Source organism: Empidonax traillii, unplaced genomic scaffold (genome assembly GCF_003031625.1).
Source record: "Empidonax traillii isolate 1590-97213 ecotype Southwest subspecies unplaced genomic scaffold, ASM303162v1 scaffold116:size1738432, whole genome shotgun sequence".
Lineage (NCBI taxonomy): Eukaryota > Metazoa > Chordata > Aves > Passeriformes > Tyrannidae > Empidonax > Empidonax traillii.
In genome coordinates this window covers 1469026-1490824 of record NW_020955309.1, presented here as the reverse complement: position 1 = coordinate 1490824, position 21799 = coordinate 1469026, and the positions used below count along the sequence as shown (strand labels likewise).

General features: G+C 44.1%; 1 protein-coding gene across 3 annotated transcripts in view; it reads left to right on the top strand.

The window, feature by feature from the left end:
• Positions 1–13946: 13946 nt before the first annotated feature.
• Positions 13947–21799, top strand: part of FSD1L (fibronectin type III and SPRY domain containing 1 like) — a 24610-nt gene continuing 16757 nt past the window's right edge. For all 3 annotated transcript variants that reach the window (XM_027882979.1, XM_027882978.1, XM_027882977.1), the window contains exons 1-4: positions 13947–14050; positions 18268–18363; positions 19280–19411; positions 19972–20073. In XM_027882979.1, coding sequence (XP_027738780.1) covers positions 14036–14050; positions 18268–18363; positions 19280–19411; positions 19972–20073 — 345 coding nt within the window. In that variant the 5' untranslated portion in view covers positions 13947–14035. The remainder of the gene's footprint in view (positions 14051–18267; positions 18364–19279; positions 19412–19971; positions 20074–21799) is intronic.

Here is a 21799-nt window from a genome sequence, read left to right as displayed (position 1 = left end):
TTTTTAACTTTTTGTCTATTGTGTCTCTCTATTTGTACCTCCTAACATTTTTTTAAAGGCCTTGCTGAGTTATGAAGCCAGCTATGAGCTATGTCTGGTCATTTTTCATTCAAAATGCCTGGCAAAATTATTTTTGTATATTAGCTACTAATACAGAAGTATTTTTTCTCAGCTCTCTGCTGTGTTTTGCATTGCAAGCCTGCCTTGGAAAGCAGAACAGCTTTGTTCTATAGATGAACAGGATATCCTAATGCTGCAGAGAGGCTGGAAAAAGTGAATTTACACAGACACTCTTTACAACATTGCTCTGGGAATTCTCTTACTCCAACATGCAAATGCACCAAGCCTGGCACAGGGGCCTTGTTTCTTCCAGTTCAGCATATGCAGAACTCTACATCTCCTTGTCCAAAGCCTCCTGGAAGCAGAAAGGGTGTGGGGGTGTCAGTAAGTGGGTCTGTGTCAAGCCGCCTGTTGACTTGAGGTCCCAAGTGGAGGTAACAACACAGAATCATTGAGGTTGCCCAAGACCCTTAATAGCTTTGAGTTCAACTGCGCTTCCAGAGGCACACAAGTCACTGCACCATGTTGGGGCTGACCCAGGCTGTCAAGTCCTGTTCAGACCCACTTAGGGCCTTTGGGAGCAAGAGAAAGTCTCTGGAACTGACGAGCTAAGCTACAGCCCCTGCAGCTGAACCAAAGAACCAACCTGTGCCAGTATCACTTGCCCCTGCACACAAAAAGAAATGGACATAAAAGGCATCTCTTTTAGTAAAGGAGGACAAAGCAGGCTAAGCAAGGCTATCACAGGAGCAGGAGCGAGAGGCAGAACAAGAAATATCCAGTTGATCCCTATCCCTGAGTGAGCTGCAGGAGAGACAGCAAGATTTCAGCCACCATCTAGCTGAGCACATTATCACCTGGCTGCTCTGATGCTGGGATAATGTGGCTAGTGGTTTGGAATCAGAGGGTAATGAACCCAAGCAGCTGGGGTCACTTTCTAGGGAAGCAGGCATCAACAAAGAGACTGGAAAAGAATGACTTGTAACAACTAATGACATCCTTGTACTCTTTGCAGAGGAAGAGGTGAGAGTGCTGAAGACACCCCCTCCCCCCGATATAATAAATTATCTGAAAGTGAGAAACATTATGCCTTGTTTAATAATGCATCCCTGTACTGTAGTAAAGCAGCAGAGAGAGAAAGAGGCTGTACGAGCTGTGGAAAATGCTTTTACTATTATTGTTGTGTTTATTACAATTTCTTCAGGAAATTGGGACTCCATCTTATAATCTCTCCTAGTATTTTTTCCTGCAGTATTGAAATGGAGGAGTTTGAGTGGGCTTGGTTTTCCCACTGAGTTTCAAAACCAGCACAAGTGGTAAATGCACCTGGGCTGGCACACTGTCATGAGATATTGTTGCCTGGGTGGAGAATCTGTTTGTAAAGGTGCATCACCTTCACGTACATCCAAATAATCAACAGGTGTCTCCAGCTGCTAACAGTGAAGTGGATTTGGATTGGCAACATAATGATGAGTTATTTCTGTCTTGGTGTGCCCATGACACCTTGGGCCATCAAGGAGGAGATGCAACATATAAATGGGCTCATGATTGAGGGGTGGACTTAAAACACGGACACTGTCGCACAGGTTATCCATGAATGTGAAACATGCAGTGCAGTTAGGCAAATCAAGTGTTTAAAGCCTCTCTGCTATGGAGGGCGATGGCTGAAATATAAATATGGGGAGCCTGGACAGATTAACTATCTCACTCTCCCACAAACCCACCAAACCCACCAAAGCAAATGCCGTGTACTTGAAATAGTAGAAGCAATCACTGGATGGCTGGAAACACACTATCCTGGGCCTTCAAACATGATATTTCAAAAAGAATTGAGGACTCATTTCCAAAACAATCTTATAGACACTTGGGCCAAAGAAAGTGGCTGGAGTGTCTACTGATGCTGAGAAAAAGTGGTGGCAGTAAAATTCAATAGCCACAGGTGCTATTAAGCAGGTATTTCTTTATTTCAGTGCCAGATGCGTGGGGGATAGCTCTGCCTAAAATGCATCTGCTCCCCATTCCCAACTTCTGCTTTATACAGTGACTTCATGCATATTTTTACATATTCATGGCCCTTCCCAGAGGGATGGTATATTTAAACCTTGGGACACTCTGGCGCCTGTGCACTTCTTCCCCGTGGTCGTCTCAGGTGGCCGTGGGGATAAAGGCTCGAACTCTACCTCCCTCTGAACTCTCCACCTTGTTCTCAGAGCATGCGCAGTCCCTCAGCCCCTTCCCCCAGCGACAGCTCCTCATTGGCTGCCCATCTGCTCAGCTCCTCATTGGCCGCTCATTTGCTACATTTTGCTCAATACACGCCCTCTCATTGGCTGCCCCTTCGCGCCATACGCAGCTTTCCCATTGGCTGCTGATTGGCTGCTCCTTATTGGCTGCTTACCAGCAACAAGGCGCTGTCTTAGCAACAGCACAGGAATGGCAGAAGTACACTTATTAAGTTACACAGACTGGTATTTTCCCTTATCAGTATATCACATGTACCAGCATCTAGGAAAATTGAAAATAAAAGAAATGTTAAAGGCTACTTGGAGAGCAGTGGATGATGGGACCCTCAAACACTGGGATACACATTTAGCAAAAGCCTTGTGGGATCTGCAATCAAGCTGGCTCTGCCCCATCAAAACCCTATGTACCATAGAAGGGAATAAAGTTCCTGTTGTGCACATTAAAAATATACCGAGGGAAACAACCTGGCTTATTCCTTTCTCAAGCAAAGGCAAGCCCACACATGAGACTACTTTTGCTCAAGGACCTGGGTGAGTGCAGTTGGTGGGTCATGTAGGAGGATGGGGAAGTTCAGTCTGTGCTTCAAGGGTATTTGATTCTGGGTAAGGATGAACAATGAATTAAAATGTGTGATGTTAATTGCTATATAATACTGCATATTATGATTTCCATGGCACCCATATGCCCATTACCACCCTGGGTGCCTTGCAATGCCTGTCTCTGCAACTCCACATTTGGGGATCTGAACCTGACTCCCTTTTGATTGTCACATTAATGAAGAATGAACTTTGACGAGAGTGACGGAAACTGAACTGGCGTCAACATAAGACAAATCCACACCGTCTTTCCTATCCTGAAAGACTGTTATGATAGATGGAGCCCAAGGTCATGGACTGAGTGAACTCAGTGGACTTTTACAGAGAAGGTCCACAGACTAATGATAGCTGTGTATATACATATATTAAAAGACAGGAAAGATGCACTGGGAAGTGTAGAACCTGGCATAACATAAATGGTATGGAATAAAGGGTGGATAAGGCCCTGGTTTCAGCTGGGAGAGAGTTAATTTTCTTCTCAGTAGCTGGTGTAGTGCTGTGTTTTGGATTCAGTATGAGAAGGGCTTACTCTAAATTGAGGACTTTACAGTTTTCCATGCTGTGCCAGTGGGTAGGTGGATAATAAACTGTCAGGGAGCATTGCCCAGACAGGTGAGCTGAACAATCCAAGTGTTTCAGAGAACATCATTCTCTGTATATGAACCAGGGGGTGTTGGCTGGGAGAGGCTGATCGCTGCTGAGAGCTGGGCATTGATCAGCGGGTGCTGAGCAACTGTACTGTGCATCACTTGTTTCTCTTGGGGTTTGTTCATCCCCCTTTCTCCTTTTCATAACAATTATTAGTAGAATTAAAAGCATTACAATCATCAAACTGTTCTTATCTCAAGCCATGAGATCTTTCTGATCTCTTCCCCATTAGGAGTGGAGGAAGGCGGCGATGAAGTGAGCAACTGCTCACTGGGTACATTAAACAGTGGAAGAGCTTTATCAAAATAGAATTTGCTCCCCGAAAAAACCCAGAACCCTGAGTGTGCAGGTCTGAACTTCCCAGAAGTGCACACCTCAGTACAAGGCATAGGCAGCATCGTGAGCCTGAACAGCAACAGCTTTGTCTGCTATTCTGTTCCTTCCTTTGTAGTCACAGTAATGAAATCTAGGGGGAATTAAAAGTATCCTGACTGCAGAGTCCGTCACCCACCCATTATAATGTGGCTGTGAAATACAGAACCACTGACTAGCAAGGACAATCAACTAATAAAATCAGTGCTTCATCCTGACCCTATTTTAAACAGGCTGCTGATAGAGTAATTTTGACATGAATTTAGCATGACAGGAAATGGACATTCCATGAAACTCACTGTGTGCTCATTTAAGCTGTTGTACAGAGAAACCAAGAAGTGATATTCGTTGTGGGCTCTCACCAACAGGAATTTCTCTGCAGGATGCTGTGCTGAAAAGCAAATTTTCTGTGTGGTACCCTTCCCTGAGCACAGCCAACAGGGCATGGTTACAAATGCCATCTGCAAAGGTTCCCTCATGGACCTCCGCTAGGAGAGGGATTGCTGCTGTCCAGCATCATCCTCCATAAATAATTCCATTCTGTTCAACTGAGCATACGTTGAGCCATATTTATTCTTCTGGGGCACTACCGGCCTGCTCTTTCCCCTATGTATGAGCAGGAAACCAAACCAGCCATGCTCACTTCAGTGCACATCCTAGCAAATTGAGTTTGCTGGGACTACTGGATCTCACCAGCAGCTCAGATCTCATTAGGGAGTCTAAATTAATGTCCTGGCACTGTAGACCTTCTTCCCACAGCATGCATGGATGCATGGCGTTTCCTGTGTTTGGAAGTGCTCTCAGCAATGGTGCTCCCTCTGTCTTGACTGGAAACTGAGTGCAAGTCTCTGAAAGGAAATGGAAACATTATTTTTTTCTTTTAGTTTCTCCTGTAAGAGTGCACTGCTCCTTTGTATATCTGATAGAGGCTTTTGGCACAAAGGTCATCTGCTTTTGTGTTTCAGTTACAGCAAGTGTAGGAAAGGGTCAGGACACCCATGTCATGCTCCCCAGATTCTTGTGGGTTATGGCTCATCATGCCCAGCCATACTGTGTCTTTTTTTTTCTTGCTGCCAATCTTCTTTTGCTGTGCAGCCAGAATTCCCTGCAAGATCTGAGAAGGGGTCAGATCTGTCATCCACTGCTGCTCTCCTAAGGGGACACACAAGGATATGCAACGCTGCCTTCACAGAGGTGCAGAAATGTGGCTTTCAACCCTTTTATAATTTTCTTTTTGTCCTTAAGGTTCATATACCTTGGTTCCCCTTTTTACCTCACCTCAATCACTGCATTCCTAATTTCTTCTTTTCTTTGAACACATGGAAGATCTTTGTGCCACATGTAAGACTCAGTTTGTGCTTTTGCTGATGCTTTCCTTCCGTACTGTCTGCCTTAAGCCCCTTCTCTCCCCCACACACTCTCACCCATTGCCTGGTTGTGCCTCCCTCTGATTTTCTGCTGTCCTGTTATTTTCCAAGATCAAGCCCTTGGTCCCAGCCCTGCACACCATGTATGATCCCCACCAAGACCGTCTCTCCACGACTCTCTTCTGCTCTTCTGTCTCAGATACTGAGGTGTCACACAGCCATGGCTGCTACTGAAATCTGGGACAAAGTTCCTCATCTTTCCATCCCTCTCTCTCTGTCATTTGTCAAACTAGATATAAAATTTGTCTATCTCACAGACTAAACCACCCTTGTCGTGGGGGGGGGTGGGTAGGAGGAGCAATGGAAGCTATCTCCATTCTGCAGCTCTGGCTTCCCTTGATAACCTCAGTTAAGGTAGGCAGATGGACAATGGCTTCAAATCTCTGCCCTGCCTTTTACAGGATCAGTTGATGACCATGTAGTTATGCTGCTATTTTAAGCTTTATTCTTTTTTCTATTTTATTCACTTTCTAGCTAACTGCAGGCAGCTGAGAAAGTGGAGGTGTTGCTACCTCCTTGCACATCCACGCTGCAGTTCTTCTCTCTGTGTAGTAAACCAGGAGTCCCACTCCAGTACAGAATATCATGGTGGAATTTCATTTGTGCTTTTCTTTGACCCCCTTAAAAAAACAGAGTGGAGGACACTTTCAAGTACTTTTAACCCTTCTCACCTTAAAATTATTTGAACAAGGATTTGAAGCCTTATGTGTGGTGGGTTTGAACTCCATTCTTCAAGTAGTATTAAGGTGAGAATGCTAGATGCAGGGTCCTTTGTTGGCACTGCACTCTCCACAAGGCAACAAAACCATAAATACAAGCAGCAATCTGCCTGGATTTCATTCAGAGACAGAACCTAGAATCAGACCTAAACAACACTGAAAGTTTGTGTTAGTGTGCATTTGCCTTTTCTAACTGCAGGTGATCTCAAGGTGTCCTTTTCCGTGTGGAACCTCAGCATCTCCTGGGAGATGAGGTCTGTGTCTGAGCACAGGGCCAGAGAGGTGTCTGCAAGAACAGGGACTTAAAGGAAGCCTGTGGCACAGGTGGGGGAGGTCAGGGGATCTGGGGGACACCCAGGTCTTGGGGAGCTTCTGGGGATCTGGCAGAAGCCCTGGGATAACGCAGGTCATGGCAAATTCACATTTTCCATCTCTCTGCCTTGTCTTTGTTCTTCAAATCTTTTGCAAAGTTCTTCAAATGTGCAAAGAAACCTTTTATTTGAAGCTGAGCAGACCTGCAGGTGCTTCAAAAGAGAACATGCCCCCAGAAGGGTCCGGTAAAAACACTATTAAATATAAATGCTCGTCAGTGAATAGCAAGTGACTCATTCGGCCGGCAAATGGCAGGCTTTTTCAGCCAGGCACATGTGAGTTCTCCTCCGACCAGGCAGACTGATGGAGACACAGTGCCATCAGCTGGGCACTTGCAGCCACCTGCCCGGAGCTTTCCGACCAGAAGGCGGGGGCCTCCACAGATCTTTTGTGCTCGAAAAGCTCTTTGTGGCAGACAACAGTGCACGCAGAGCATGTGCCCTAGGTGAGGAGGGCAAACCAGTCTGCAGCACAAAATCGGGATTAGGAGGTCTTGAGCCCATTAAGAGGACAAGGGCTAATCCTGGCTCTGAAGCAGCTTTAGGGACCTTGTGTCCTGCATGGTGCACCCTGCCATCCACCAGCACGCACTACCTGGAGTGAGTGCTGGATTTGACTGAGAGAGAGTTAATTTCCTTCAGAGTAGTCAAGGCTGTTCTGGATCTGTACTGGAAAAAGTGCTGATAATACAGGAATGGGGAGTGGGGGGTTAATGGTGAAGAGGGTTGCACAGCATCGAGACCTTTTCTGCTTTTCTCACCACTGCAACAGCGAGGGGGCTGGGGGTGCACAAGGAGTTGGGAGGCGACCTAGCCAGGACACCTGCTCCCAAATGAGCAAAGGGATATTCCAGACCAAATGGTGTCAGGCTTAGTATATAAAGCTGGGCAGAGAAGGAGGAAGGGGATATTTGGACCGATGGCATTTTCCTTCCCAACACCTGCCTGCACATGGGAAACAGCGAATAAACTCCTTGCTCTTCTGTGCCTGCGTGTATGACTTTTGCTTTACCTGTGAAACTGTCCTTTAACCCATGAGCGTTCTCACTTTTACGATTTTGATTCTCTCCTCCATCCCTCTAGTGGGGCAGCTGTGGAGGCAAAAGCCTTTGCCCACAGTTTGCTTTGGGAACCTCTTTTAAAGAAGAGGGAGGTGGCAAGTTAGAGAAGTGGTATTCCGTAATCTTTAACGGCCAGAGGAGCGCAGCCGACTGTACAGCCCAGCAAAGTGCAGACAGCCTTGAAAACCTTATTAATTATGCTCCCTCTCTTCCTAACTGCAACTGGCCTCTCCACTGGAGTGTGCCAGCACATCTTGCCCTGAAGGTGAGAACTCGTATTTCCTCCTCTCCTCTTACCTCCTGCTCCCTCATTCTCTACTGGAAAAACAGCAGCAAACCCTTTTTCCCAGGTGTGCTTGCTGTTATGTCATGTGAAAAAACTACTTCTCTCTGCTTTGTCTCCTTCTGTTTCCTCTGTTCCTCCCCACTTTATCTCCTTCCTGCCTGTCTTGTTTTTGCTGCTGGCTGGCTGCAGGGCTTCTCAAATCTGGTTTTAAAATGTAAAGTGACTTCAGGACTGTGTCGCTCTGGGCCAGGCCTTCACAGGTAGTGGCTGAGAAAATGTCCTTATTCACTGCTTTCTGACATGGGTCAAAGCTTGTTTCAATAGGTGCTTTGGCATGAGAGGAGCAACTTCAGAAACTGACAAAATTATGTGATTTGAAGAACTCAGACTACAGCTTCATGGATGGGTGACTCCTGAGCAATATACATGTTTTTATGTAACGGGTCTTTCGTTTCTTTCCAGCAGCTCCCAAGAACTTTTTTGGCTCTGCTTAATTTGAGTTGTACATATGGGTATATCCTACTTATACAGATATACCCTGTGTCTTGAAGAGTTTCTCTCTCTCTCTCAGGCGTAATTGAGGAAATATGCCCGTCTGGCCACCAGGAGCCACTGCCCAAGACTTTAATTACTGGAACTGAAGACTCTTCACAGCAGACAGTGTGAAGGGTCAGAAAAGAAAGAAATTTACACTAGTTGTAAACTGAAGGTGAAAGTATACCCAACATGTGCACAACCCATCTCTGTTCAGTTTCCTCTGCAGCCACATACAGTTTTTCTTATCGCAGTACTGATCTGAAGAATACTGTGACCCAGGGTGCAGCTGTGAGTGTCTCTGTGATACTTCTGGTACTATGGCACACGGTGGGAGCCAGGAGGTTTAGAAGCCTGTCTCACGGAAAATACCCTCTCACACTCATGGATGAAGCAGCTGATTTAAAATATTAAATGGCATGTGGTATACATGGGAAATTCATGCATGGTAGCAATATCAAAAGTATAAAACAAAATAAGACGTGGGAGAGAAAAGAAACATGGAATTTGACTCTGGAGAAGACAAGGTCTCTAACTGATTAGGTATGGTTTTCCATCATGTCTTCAGGAATTTTTTTAAGCAGGTTTTAGGCCATGTGCAGATAATAACTTTTGTATAAACATGAGGAGTACCAGGAGCATGCACAGATGCTTTCACCAAAACTACAAAATTAATCTGCATGAGGAAGGATGTTTATGTCCTCTGGAAGAGTCTGTGGTTCAACATCAGGCCAGCAATACTCCTGTCCATGAGCTATAGGACCTCCTGTGGGGCAGCCTGTTGTGCACCTTCCCAGTTGTGCTCACAGAAGTCAGGTTTCTACAGAGGCAATCAGCAAAACCTCTAAATCCAAGCGCTGCAGCTGATAAAGGAGATGCTCCATGACACATTTCTTTTTTTCTTATTTTCCTTTCCCCTCACAGATACCCAAAGCTTGAACTCCAGGCTGCACGGAGCAAGGGAGAGTGAGCCAGCACAGGCACTCTGCTACCTGGTGCAGCATGTGTCCTTAGTGGATTCAGACTTCAAGCTTTTCTGTCACATTGATGATGTCAAGTTGGAGCTGGGGTAAAAAAATATTTCATCCTGCCAATCCTGATTTATTGTGTGCTGAGTGACAATAGTAGTTTTTACATCAATCTCACCAAACTCCTTTCTTTCCTCTTTGCAATCCAGTGTCCCTAATACAGATTTACCACTGACTTACAGTGCTTTAAATGAGGAAAACATTATTTTTAAAGCTTCAAACCCTAATTTGACACCTCAATTATACTGGCATGAGGGTATCACTAAGTGAAGAGCAATCCAAGTTTCAGTTCTTTTTTTTTTTTTTTTTTTTTTTTTATAATTTGCTTCGCAGTAGCTGGTATGGGACTGTATTTTGAACTTGTGCTGAAAACACAAGACAATATAGAGATATTTTTGCTGTTGCTGAAGAGCACTTGAACATCATCCAGGCCTTTTCAACTTCTCCTACTGCTGTGATGCCAAGGGGCCTGGGGGATGCATGAGGAGCTGGGAAGAGACACAGCTGAGACAGCTGATCCCAACTGACCAAAGCAATATACCATATATTCCAGACCACATGATATTGGGCTCAGCAGGTAGAGCTGGGGGCAGAAGAAGGAAGGGGAGGATGTTTGGAGGAATGGCATTTGTCTTCCCAAGTCTTTGTTAACAAATGGCAGAGCACAGCTTTCCTGAGAATGGCTGAACACCTTCCTGCCCATGGGAAGCACTGAATGAATTCCTTGCTTGCTTTGGTTGCGTGAGGGGCTTTACCTGTTAAGCTGTCCTTATGTCATCCCACAAGTCTTCTGGCTTTTACCCTTCTGACTGTCTCCCCCATCCTGCTGCTGGAGGAGTGAGAGTGGCTGTGTGGGGCTTGGTTGGCAGCTAGGGTTAAACCACAATGTGTATATAAAACCAGAAATGCAGTAGATTTTAATGTGCATTCCAGGGCAGAAAAAGTTTTTCAAGTCTCAGAACAGATTTTACTCTCCTCCCTTTCTAACTGGAAGAACTACTAAGAAAATTCATCAAAACCCAAAGCTCTACTACAGTAAGTATACAACACACAAGTTCTTACAGCAAACAAATGTGTGTGTAGATTTTAATTTTAAATCGTTGCAGAGCCTGTAGAAACAATAAAACAGATTTGATAGCCACAGTCTTCTCTGTCTGCATGCACATAAATAAAACCTTATAGTGTTTCCCTCAGCACAGTGACTGATTCAAAGAACAGAGGGAAAGCCTGTTTTCGTCTGCCTACTGTCCTCTGTTCTTGACATGCGGCAAAACACTCCAAGAGAAATGACAGAAATTGTCAGAGGGGAGAAGGAAATTTCACAAACCGTGTTTTCTTGAGTCATGACAGAAACACTGCATGGATTGCATTTGGTATAAGGAGCCATCATCAGACTGAATTGTGAGGCTTTGGTGCTCATCAAGGTAACAAAGTGATAATCAAAAGCTGTCGCGATCTCTTAGCCCATCCACAGGGACTTCCAGGAAGCCCTGGATGTGGCCCACAAAAGCCATGCTAGCCAGTTCAGCTATTTTTGGGTAGTTTGCTGGCCAAAAAACCAGGGAAGTCTTTGCTGTTCTTAGATTGTTTTCTATCCCATACACCGAGGCACACAGGATTCTCTGTGGCTCCACTGATCTTCCCTCTAACTGGCTGGTTGTACTGATGGTTTCTGACCTTCTTCTCAAATTGGGGACAAAAAAAAAAAAAAAAAAGGAAAAATTATGCAGGAAGAAAAGTCTTCATGAACAAAAAGCCTGTTGGGTTAGTTTGTCTGGGACTTGCTCCTTGCTTTGGTACATGTCCACATGTACCCTCAAAAAACACAGAAGGGCTCCAAGTCGATGGTGGGAGTGAGTGGCCCTGTGGGATTGTTTTAAACACCAAAAAAAGACCTTTTCAAAGTCACAGTGACTTTGAGCTGCACAAGGAGAAAGGTGACTTGATAATAGAGCCACACTGAGTTGCATATAAGCAACTCCAGTGTCTGTAGGCAGTTGTCACAGAGTCCAGCCTTCTCAAAGCAAACACACTATGTCAAAAAGGCCATCCATAGCCTCCTTCCTCCCTTATTGTTTAGTTAGCTTGGTTTCTCAGACAGAGTTTTACTATCAGTTTTAACTATTTTCAAGCCTTCATCCATACAGAAATGCTGCTTCCTCCTCTCACAATACATAGATTTATTTGGCACTGCAAATAGTAAGTGCTGCGGTCTAACTATCATTTGAAGAAAATACAACAATGGCATAATACTATGCCTGGATCAAGAAGAATAGAATATTAACATTCTCATGGGTCTCAAGGTAACAAGTGCTTCTAGGAGGTGGCTAGGTAAGGCTGAATCTTGGTTTATGCTTCAGGTGTTAAATGTGAGAACGCAGTATGTTTGGTGCCAGGAGAAAATGGCTTTGGGAAAAAGTCCTTTCTTACATTTCTAACCTTGGTTTTAATGAAAATTTTGACAAATAGATGCATCTAATTCACCATCCTGTGTGGACACAGTTTAAATGCAACTTCTAGTTATTCTGTGATTAGCCAAGTTGGTCCATTCTTGTTTTAGGAACCTGAAGTATTTCCCCCTTCTCCAACTTCTTGTCGTTTCCTTTGAGTCTTCTTTCTGTGATACCTCTTTTTTAGGCTTAAAATATGCTAACAACTTTAACTCACAGGATCTAGCATCCTGCCAGCATTCTCTAGCATCCTGCCAGCAGCATTTCTGCCCATACTTTTGTTCAGTGACCATCTGTTTGTCCAGGACCCAGGTCCCCAAGGGCTTCCAAGAAATTGCACATGTTCCCCAATTTCCCAGTGTATAAGGGAGCAGTAAGTCATTGCAGGTTCCTTTAGGACCAACTCTAATCATCTGAAGTATTTCTTCTCATCAGTCCTTTCCCTTTTAAAAACTTCCCATCAGGGAAAAAAAAGAACACAAACAACTGTAAAGAAAATATTCTTATTAGGTCTTTTGTTGCTCAATTTCAAAGATTCATAGAATGGTTTGAGTTGGAAGGGACCTTAAAGATCACATAGTTCCACCCTCCTGCCATAGGCAGGGACATCTTTCACTAGACCAGGTTCCTCCAAGCCCCACCCAATCTGGCCTTGAACACTTCCAGGGATGGGGCAGCCACAGCTTTTCCGGGCAACTTGTGCCAGGGCCTCACCACCCTCACGGGGAAGAGCTTCCTCCTAATACCTAATCTAAGCCTTCTCTCCTTTAGTTTGAATCCATTTCCCCTTGTCCTGTAACTATATGGCCTTGCCAAAAGTCCCTCTCCATCTTTCCTGTAGGCTTCCTTCAGGTACTGCAAGGTTGCTATTAGGTCACACCAAAAATCTCTCTCCTCTCCAGGCTGAACAATCCCAATTTTCTCAGCCTTTGCTTGTACAAGATATGCTCCATCCCTTTAATTATTTTGGTGGCCTCCTCTGGACTTGTGTTCGCAAGAGTGGTGAAGGAACCCATAAAACTGGAATAATTTCTCAATGGCGACCCTTCTGCAGTTTAGAAATGAGAAGGCATATACGAAGGTGTGCGGTTGAATCTTTCCACATAGTCCAGATCTGGAATTAAGAAGTGGGCCCACAGCTGCAGAAATCAATTTAAACACCCACCCCAACACACTGCAGAGGGTTTCAGAGCCAGATGTGCCCCTTCCTGGGGCCAGTGTTACTGGCAACCTTGGTAACCACAGCCACTATATCTGACTCTGATGCCAACTTCTCTCCTGTGCCAAAACACGGAAAGTCCCTTTGGATTTTAGTATTTTATAGCTAAACAAAATTTGGGAATAAACATCAGTGCTTCTGATTCATAGGCTCATGGTCATGGTAAGTCTCCTTGACTCTGCCTGAGGTGTCTCATGACCAGACATGATTTTTCTTCCTCTTCTTTCAAATAGTTTTAAATGGAAACTACCAGCACAGGCTGTGGGTGTTAATGGGAAAAAAATAAGCTATCAGGTACCTGGGAGACACCATAAATGTCCAAATCTCAGCCAAGGCCCAGCCTGTGCCAGTTAATGCAGTCCCAGGAGATCTCTGGATGAAGCTGGGAAGATTTGAGCCACGCCTCTTGGCAGGTGACACCACCTCACTGCTTCTGCACTTCCTCTTGCTCTGGATTTGTGCAGTGCTTTCAAAGAAGGTACAACCATGGAGAGACAGGACTCACAGAGGCAGAGAGGGTTTTAAGAGGTATCTTTTGCCACCTTCACTGGCAGGTGGCAAAATCCCTCCACTGTGATGAATGTTCCTGGGCAGCCCGTTCCAGTGCTCTGCCACCCTCAGTGGAAAGAAGTTCTTCCTCATGTTGAGGCGGAACTTTCTGTATTTCAGTTTACGGCCACTGCTCCTTGCCCACTGAAAAGAAGCTGAGACCATCCTCTTGGCACCTGCCTCGGAGATCTGTGTATGCATTACTGACACTGGGCAGGCTCAGTACGCCTGACAGACACTCCAATCCCGCGTTCCTGTCCCAGGACACTCCTCAGACCGCACCCCGGGCCAGCCGCTGCCGGGACTCGAACCCGCGGTCCCGAGAGCGGCGGAGGGCGCGCAGGCGCGCGCACGCTCCGTGCGGGCGGGGCGGGGCCGCACCGCCGTTTATCCCGGGGTGGGGGGGGGAGCGCATCCCTGTATCCCTCCATCCCACATCCCGCCCGCGCCTCTCCCGCTGCCCCCGCCGCCATGGACGAGGAGCGTGTGAGTCCCGCGGGGCCGGGCCGGGCCGGGCCGGGCGGGCAGCGCCGGGACTTGGCGGGGGGGTAAGGGGTGGTCGGCGGGGCGTTTTCCCGGCGGTGCTGGCGTTTCCCGGCGCTCGGCCTGGCTGCCGAGGCGGGGGTGGGGGGGGGGGGGGGGGGGGGGGGGGGGGGGGGGGGGGGGGGGGGGGGGGGGGGGGGTGGAGGAGGGAGTTGTACGGGAGGGCAGCGGCGCAAGAGAGGAGTTCGAGGGACGCGCATTCAGAGGGGCTCCCCCGGGTCTGCTCGCTCCCCGCCAGTGTTGCGGTAGCAAGGAATACCTGCAGACAAGGAATGTCTCCCTCTCTGGAGACTTCCCGGACCCACCTGGACGCGCTCCTGTGTCACCTGCTCCAGGTGACCCTGCCTGGGCAGGGTGGTTGGGCTGGATGATCTCCAGAGGTCCCTTCCACGCCAAACGATTCCCGTGGTTCTGTAAGGAAGTGCGGCAGCGGTGCGGAGCCCTTTCACCCTGTGTTATCCCTGTCGTAAGTGATTACGGTGCATACATAAGCCCTTCTGTTTGCCACTGATGCAGTCTAGAGTTGAAGGGAATTAATGCATTAAAGCGTTTTGTGGCGTTTCTTTTCCCGGTGTATCCTGCCCTACAGTTTACTTCTTCTTTTACTTGCTATCACCCTCCCTTGGGGAGATCACTGGCCAAGGGTTGGGGCTTTCTGAACTGATGCTCCCCTGCGAAAAGTTGTGACTTAGCCTTTTGGCTCTCAGTCTCTCCATGCAAAAGGGCTTCTATTACTGTCTCTGTGAGGACTATGCTTTCCACAGCTTGGAAACTGGCTTGTGAGTGGCGTCAGAGTGACTTAGCGCTACTGATGGCTTGAAACGTACAGAATGGGGGTGTTTGCTACTTCAGTTAAGTATTTGTGCTCTGCCAGAGGAGAAGCTCCTGTCTGAACATTCTCACACCATTCAAGGAGTCGCAGCTTCTTTGGGCTTAGCCTCAGGTCTCCCGTAATAGAGTCTTCAGATGTCAGAGTTATCAAAATAAATCCCTTAAGAGAGTGGTATGGCAGCAGGTCAGCTCAAGCTGGGACCCAAAACAAATAAATCCCCTCCCAGTTATACTCTGATGACTTTGTACCTGCACTTCACGTGCTCTTGGTCTGGTGCTGATTTTTGGTCTGGGGTCCTCTGACACCTCTTGGGATTCTTTCTCTTTATGCACACAGTCAGGCTCTTCACTGTTCTTACATTGTTGAGTTGCAGTTTCTGCTGACAACTGTATCCTCCTTGTCTTCTGGTTTGTGCTCCCAGTGCACCTGCTTGCTGGCAGAGCATGGGAAGCTAAAAAAGCCCCAGACTTGTGGTAAATGTTACTTTACTTAAGGACAACCAGAACATCAGTATTTTATCAGTATTCACATCAGCTTCACATCCTAAAGCTAAAACCCAGCACTGTGCCAGCTACTAGGAAAATTACTGAGGAAATTAACTCTATTCCGGCTGACAGCAGATCTTGATGTGAGTTCACAGCTTACGGTCAGCAAATCCAGCTGCTCATCCTAAGCAAGTAAAGCTAAGCAAGCAATGTGCCAAATCACACAGTATCGTAACTCTATATAACGCATTCTACTTAAAACTTATTTATGCTAAGCAACTAATATCTCTGAACATGTACTTTGGAAGGTGAGATAGATGTGAAATGGCAATAAAGTGTGCTTCTGGTAGGAATTACGTGAATTTGAGTCTGTCTGTCTCTGCCTGCTCTATGTGAGATTAGTCTCTCTGGAAGAGGAGTAAATAAGGGCTGCAGCTGTCGTGGGTGCTCTAAGTGGATGTTTCTGAATGGGGTCATAGTTGAATTTCAGTGCTGCTCAGAGGTTCCGAATACAGTAAAAAAATTACGGTGGATCTCACTTTACAGTACTTTCTCTGACAGTATTAAATTTGCTACTGTCGCCTGTACTGTATGAAGTTCTCCTTCAAACTTTGGCAGCTTCAATGTGTTGACAAATGCAGAAGATTAAATTAATGGAGGTGAAGTAAGCATGTCCTCCTGGAAATTTGATCTGAATGTGAAGGTTAAAATGTCTTACGATTTTGTTCTAGGCCTAAGACTGCTACAGAAACTGCTCTGTATGCAGACAGGTCATAGCCCTTCAGAATGATCTTGAGCAAGCTGATAGCTTCCTTCTTGAACAGAACTGCTGTAATGGTTTAATTTATCGAAGTTTACTTTTTAACTTTTATGAAGGGCCTCTCTGCTTCTAGAAGTGAACAGCTGTGTTCCAGTTGTTGCTATGTTTTTGCATGTCTGAACACTTTTTAAATTATCTTCACACATACATCGTCTTTAATCATAATGTATAAAACCCAACAACATTGTTCAGCATTATATACAAGAAGACTTTTTTTCCCCATGTGCTGCAACTGAATAAGCCCTAAGATCCTTGCTGAAAGAGGATTGTGAGTTTCTGTGTTCATCCAAATTGACAGTTCTGCTCATAGGATCTAAGGCTTATCTCCAGGCTATCTGGCATGTGAAAACAATTGCCTCTGGTCAGTGGTGAATGCAGAAGCAGCTGGTTAGACAATAGTGATTCATCTGCCATTCTAATGTACACAAAACTGCCTTTAGACGTGCTCAGTTTTCACCAGATGACAAAAAAGTTCAGTAATGAAGTGGTCAAGATTTGCCTACTCTTGTTTCTGAGAGAAGCCAGGGTCTTGTTTCTCTTCTCAGAGTCCTTACTTCAGCCATTGCGAGCTGGTCTGTTACCTCTGCATGTCAGACCATCAACACCTGTGATAAAAGCACTAAAGTTTCAGATTCCTCTGCCAGTGGTTTAACTTTGTGAGCATGACACCGGAAAACAGTGGGCTGGCGTACTAATAAATACGTCATTGCAGATTTGTTGGAAACTGCTGAGGAAAGGATCAGAAGAAAGAGGAGGGAGCATGGCTTAGGACTAGGGGAGAAGTTCCTTGTACTGGATATGGTGTTGAGGTTCACTGTGAATGTTGGGAAAGGATAAAATATTTTTCTTGCTTTCCAGCAGATGAATGTGATCTAAACAGCACATGGTTATTAAGGAATTGCTTGTGGAAGGAACTTCTGCAACATCCCTTTGGTGGTCTGGCTGTTTTTAAAGCATTGATTTCCTAAATGTTGTCAAGTAACAGTGTTAGGTTGAGGTATTGCAACTCTGAGTCCAGCTGATTAGTAATTTATTAATTATAATTAGGACAGGGATTACTTTTTTTTTTTTGGTAAGAGCCAAATCTTGGGTCTTAGAGTTAGGTTTGCTTCTGAAACTTCTTATCAACCAGCCTGAAGTAAAATTACAGAAAATTGTTAGTTGCTTCTTCACCTTGTCCTTTATTTTTACTTACATATGGTGATATGCTTTGAGCATTAATTGAACAACTTGACTTGAGTATCACACATTTCTGTTTTTGTCAAATTCTTAGAATATGTGACTGGCTACTCAAGAAAATTAGCCTTGATAGTATTAATTTAGAATATTTTTTGATAGATGTAATACTTTTGCCTGATTGTATGTGTTTTGTAAGCTGAATCTACTGCTTTTTGAACATCTGGATTAGTACATCACCAAAATAATCTTGATTCTCTATCTTCACTCTCAGAAAGCTTTCCTCTTTGAGGTCACTTTTAATTGGAATGTAAGACTATTCACCCAAACTATTTTGCCACTTGTAGAATAAGTTTACAGATCACTGTTATGGGTTTATTTCTGTATATAGCATAAACTCTCAGTTATTAAACACTAGTTTCTTTCAACACTGGAAATGCTAGTTTTTCCTCTGTGTTAGCTTTTACCAGCTTTTAAAATTTTCTTTATTAGTCCTCTATTTTGTTGCTCAAGCACTGCCTTCCTCATCTGGAGAAGTTGTGTATGCCAGAGGTGTTCTGATGTAGGTGACTTGCTTAGCAAAACATGTGGAACAGTGGAGCATCATAAAACAGGTTCTTGACTTCCCTCAGACTAACACCTGGAAGTCTTCAGTTTGGTGGAATGCTTCTTAGACCTCTGGTATCCTTTCCCTTTTCTAACAAAATGCATTTCCTGATCTCATCAGAACGCAAGTTGAATTTGACACAACTGGTACGTGTATGATGAGTTTTCATGTGTGTTGAAATGGTGATAAAAGATCTCAAGGTGATTTTACAACTTCTCTCACTTGTTTTTGTAATTCTAGGAGACTCTGCAGAGGATTGTCAGTACTCTAGTGAACAAAAATGATGAAATTCACAACTTCATCGACATGCTGAACCACACAATATCGAATGTTCAGGTACGTATATATTATGGCTCATAGCTTGTAGCTGAGAGGGGAACACCTTTCCAGTTTAGTTAGTCCCAAACTGGATAGTGTCTAAGGGATGTGCTGTAAGAATCAAGTTCAAAATACATCTGCATGTTAGAAGTCTGTCTCTAGATAAAAGGCATGGTGATTTTGCATCTCATGAGAAAAGCTGTTGTAGAACTTCATTTATATGGAAGAGAGAATCTGGATTCTGATGCAAGATCTCAAACTCCTGTTAAATGGAAGTACTCTATTTTTTACACTTCTCCTCTGTTGGGCAAGCTGAAAAATGAGGCCATCATGGTACTTGAGAGAATATTTTTTGCTCTTTTGCTTTTTGGTAGTTGCAAATTGTTGGGCTTAAGCTGAGAGTTAGGCCTAGCTATTAAAGCGTATATACGAGCATGAGTTTTAGGTTCTTTTAGTCTGTCAATTAGCCATAAGTTGTTTCATGCTAAAGCTGAGACAAGTTAACTGCAGAAATGGAAATTGTCCAGCAGATCTTTAAATTGATGTCTTCAGTGCAGCTTTTAGTATGAAGTGAAATCCCTTTACATGGAACTGGATAACTACCTCCTTCCAAACATCTGCAAGCCATGTATACTTGTGGGAGGGAAAGGAAGGCTTTTCTTGGCATGGAACGAAGCTGCCAGGTATGCTGGTTCTATGCAAGTTTGAGTATCATGGAATTTTCATGGATTTCAGCATCCAGAGTTCCCCTGTAGTGTCTGCTTAGGATTCGTCCATTGTTCGTAATGCTTTTTCCCTTTTGATAAGTTGAGGGGCAGTCACAAGTTATCTAGTGGTCATGGCAAAACATGTATGGGCAAATAATGTGAGTTTCAGTCTAAAAGGTTAGTCGCATTGTTTCCAATGTAAACAGCATTTTCAATTCTCTTCTTAGGTAAACTCTTCCAATGCAATTAGCGAGCTGGATGAAGAATTTGATGGTCTATATTCTGTATTGCATGAGATGAAGGGGAGTATGGCCAACACTATCCAGCAAGAAGAGGCTCGTAAAATTCAAGCTCTGCAGGTAACTGTATAACTACATTTGTAAAATTCTTTTAAACTTCCTCTGTTCCCATTCCTCTGCTATTCCCGTCTCTCATATAGCAATATTGATTTTCAGGATTGTCTTGTGACAGTTTTGGAGCTGGCTGGGGAAAAAGTCATTGCCTTTTTCAAGGCTACTGCTACAATAAACACTGTCATTCATAGATGAGTAGTGTGCAGTTCTGTAAACAGAAATTGTAATGCACAAGAATACAAGTGTTTATTTCTTTACTTCTGAAGTCTTGATTTTTTTCTGGGAGAAACAGGCCTTGAAATTAAATCTGGCTTTTAAATGAGACTTCACCACCTATCCAGCTTTTTCCCCTTTGGAGTTGTAGGATGTGGCGTGTATCACTGTGCACTTGTCAAGCACAGTGAAGTTTTGGTTGCATGCTGTGTCAGAGGTAATCACCTTGATTATATAAGGTAATAAGTTGTTACAAATGCATAATAAAACCATGTAGTTTCTAGGACTGGTACTTCATAAACCACTTTTTTAAACATGAATACATCAAATTGTTTTTTCTTTTTTTGCTTCAGGATCAGCTTAACCAGTGTAGTCACGCCCTGGAGAGTTCTGAAGAGCTGCTGGAAATTGCTGTGCAGTCTCTGGACATAAAGAACCCTGCAAAACTCTTAGAGGTAGAAAACACTGAGCAGATGGGCGTAAGGTGGATGTTGGTATCCATCTCCATTTGAAATATCCTTTCCATTACTCTCCTGGACCCTGTAAAGTTACCAGGTGTAGTGACAGTAAGGATAGGGAAGCATATAAAAATACAGTTATAAAAAGAAAGTTATTGCTCTGTTGAAGAAACCAAGTCAAGCACTACAGTCTTGAATTTTTATGCAATTTCTAACGAAATAAAGGGGGTTTTTTGTTATTCAGAGTGAGCAGGGAAGGAAAGCAGTGCCTTCTCCCAGACAACTGCCATTGTTAAGCAAACTTGCACTGATGAACTCAGGAAGTAAAGGTGAAACAAATCTCTCTAAAGCTGAGTAAAGACTTGGAAAATGTGTAATGGCCAGCACTCAAAGTGACCTGTTCACAGAGGTGCTGTTCCACAACACTTGCAGACAGTCTCTGGATTCTGTCTGGAGGTGATAAGATCTTGATGATAAGAATTTGGTGCAAACTGTGGATCTTGTAACTCTGAACTCTGCAGCTGTGCTGAACAATCTTGCAAAACTGGATTCAGTTCAGAACTTAACTTAGTTTAAAACTGAATTCTGTATATTCCCCATAACCTTCCGATACATTTGTGTAGACAAGAGCCTGGATTTGGGCCTTTGATACCAATACAGATAATTTGTTCTTTACCACAGCAGATTTGTAAATCAGGTAACATGTATCTAACTGGAAGAATATGCTTGTAAGTTAATGAAGCAGTTCCCCTCATACACTGAATCAGTATAGTAGTGCTTGCTACAGTAGTCCTTGTGGTAGTAGTGGGATCAACCACACCAAATCCAAGGCCAAATTACTTCTTTTCTTCCTGCATTTTAGCGGGAACAAGGACACAAATCTTATTAAAAGAGGTGGAGGAAAGCTGTCTTACTGTGTCAGTTTTACCTTTTGGCAGCATGTTTGTGTGCTGTCCTGCTTTCTGGGTGTCAGCTTTGATTTATGTAGCTTGAAGAGCAACAGTTCCTTAAGCTGAGCATTTTTCTTAGGACTTCAGTTGGAGTGATCATTGTGACAAGACAGAAAGGACGTGTAAAAAAATAAAGTTAGCTTTATGCAGAGTGTAGCATATACTTTATTGTAAGTTGTTTCATTTCAGATATCTCTAATGCTCTTTTGCAATCAAATAGACTAAGGAAAGCTATTTGAGTGTTTGATGGGGGGAAAGTGTCTTCAGATTTGGAGTCTGAAGCTTTCAATTCCAAAATCCAATTCAATGAACTCATAATATCTAGGATATGTTACTGGTATTACACTAACTAGCAGTTGTCCATTTGGATATGGCATTTTAAGGTAATAGTGCCTTGGCTATTAGGCAGACAATTCTGTTATTCTGCTAGTAAGAATAGCAAGTGTTCCTGAAGGGAAGGCTCCAGCCCTCGGTCTTCTATTGGCACAGACTTTTTTTGCATCCTCTAGAAGTGTTGTGAAGTAGCTCTGTTTATCTACGGCTGTCGTATAGGAGAATCAGCCCATAGCTTCTACAATAACTTTGTTTTGAGGTAAAAAACCCCCTACCTCTTAAATTATTTCTAAACACTTGTTTTTTTCCTGCTTTCCACTTTTGGAATATACAATTGGGTTGGTAGCAGGGACAACATGATTTTTTTTTTTTTTTTTTTTTTTTTTTTTTTTTTTTTTTTTTTTTTTTTTTTTTTTTTTTATTTTTTTTTTTTTCTTTTT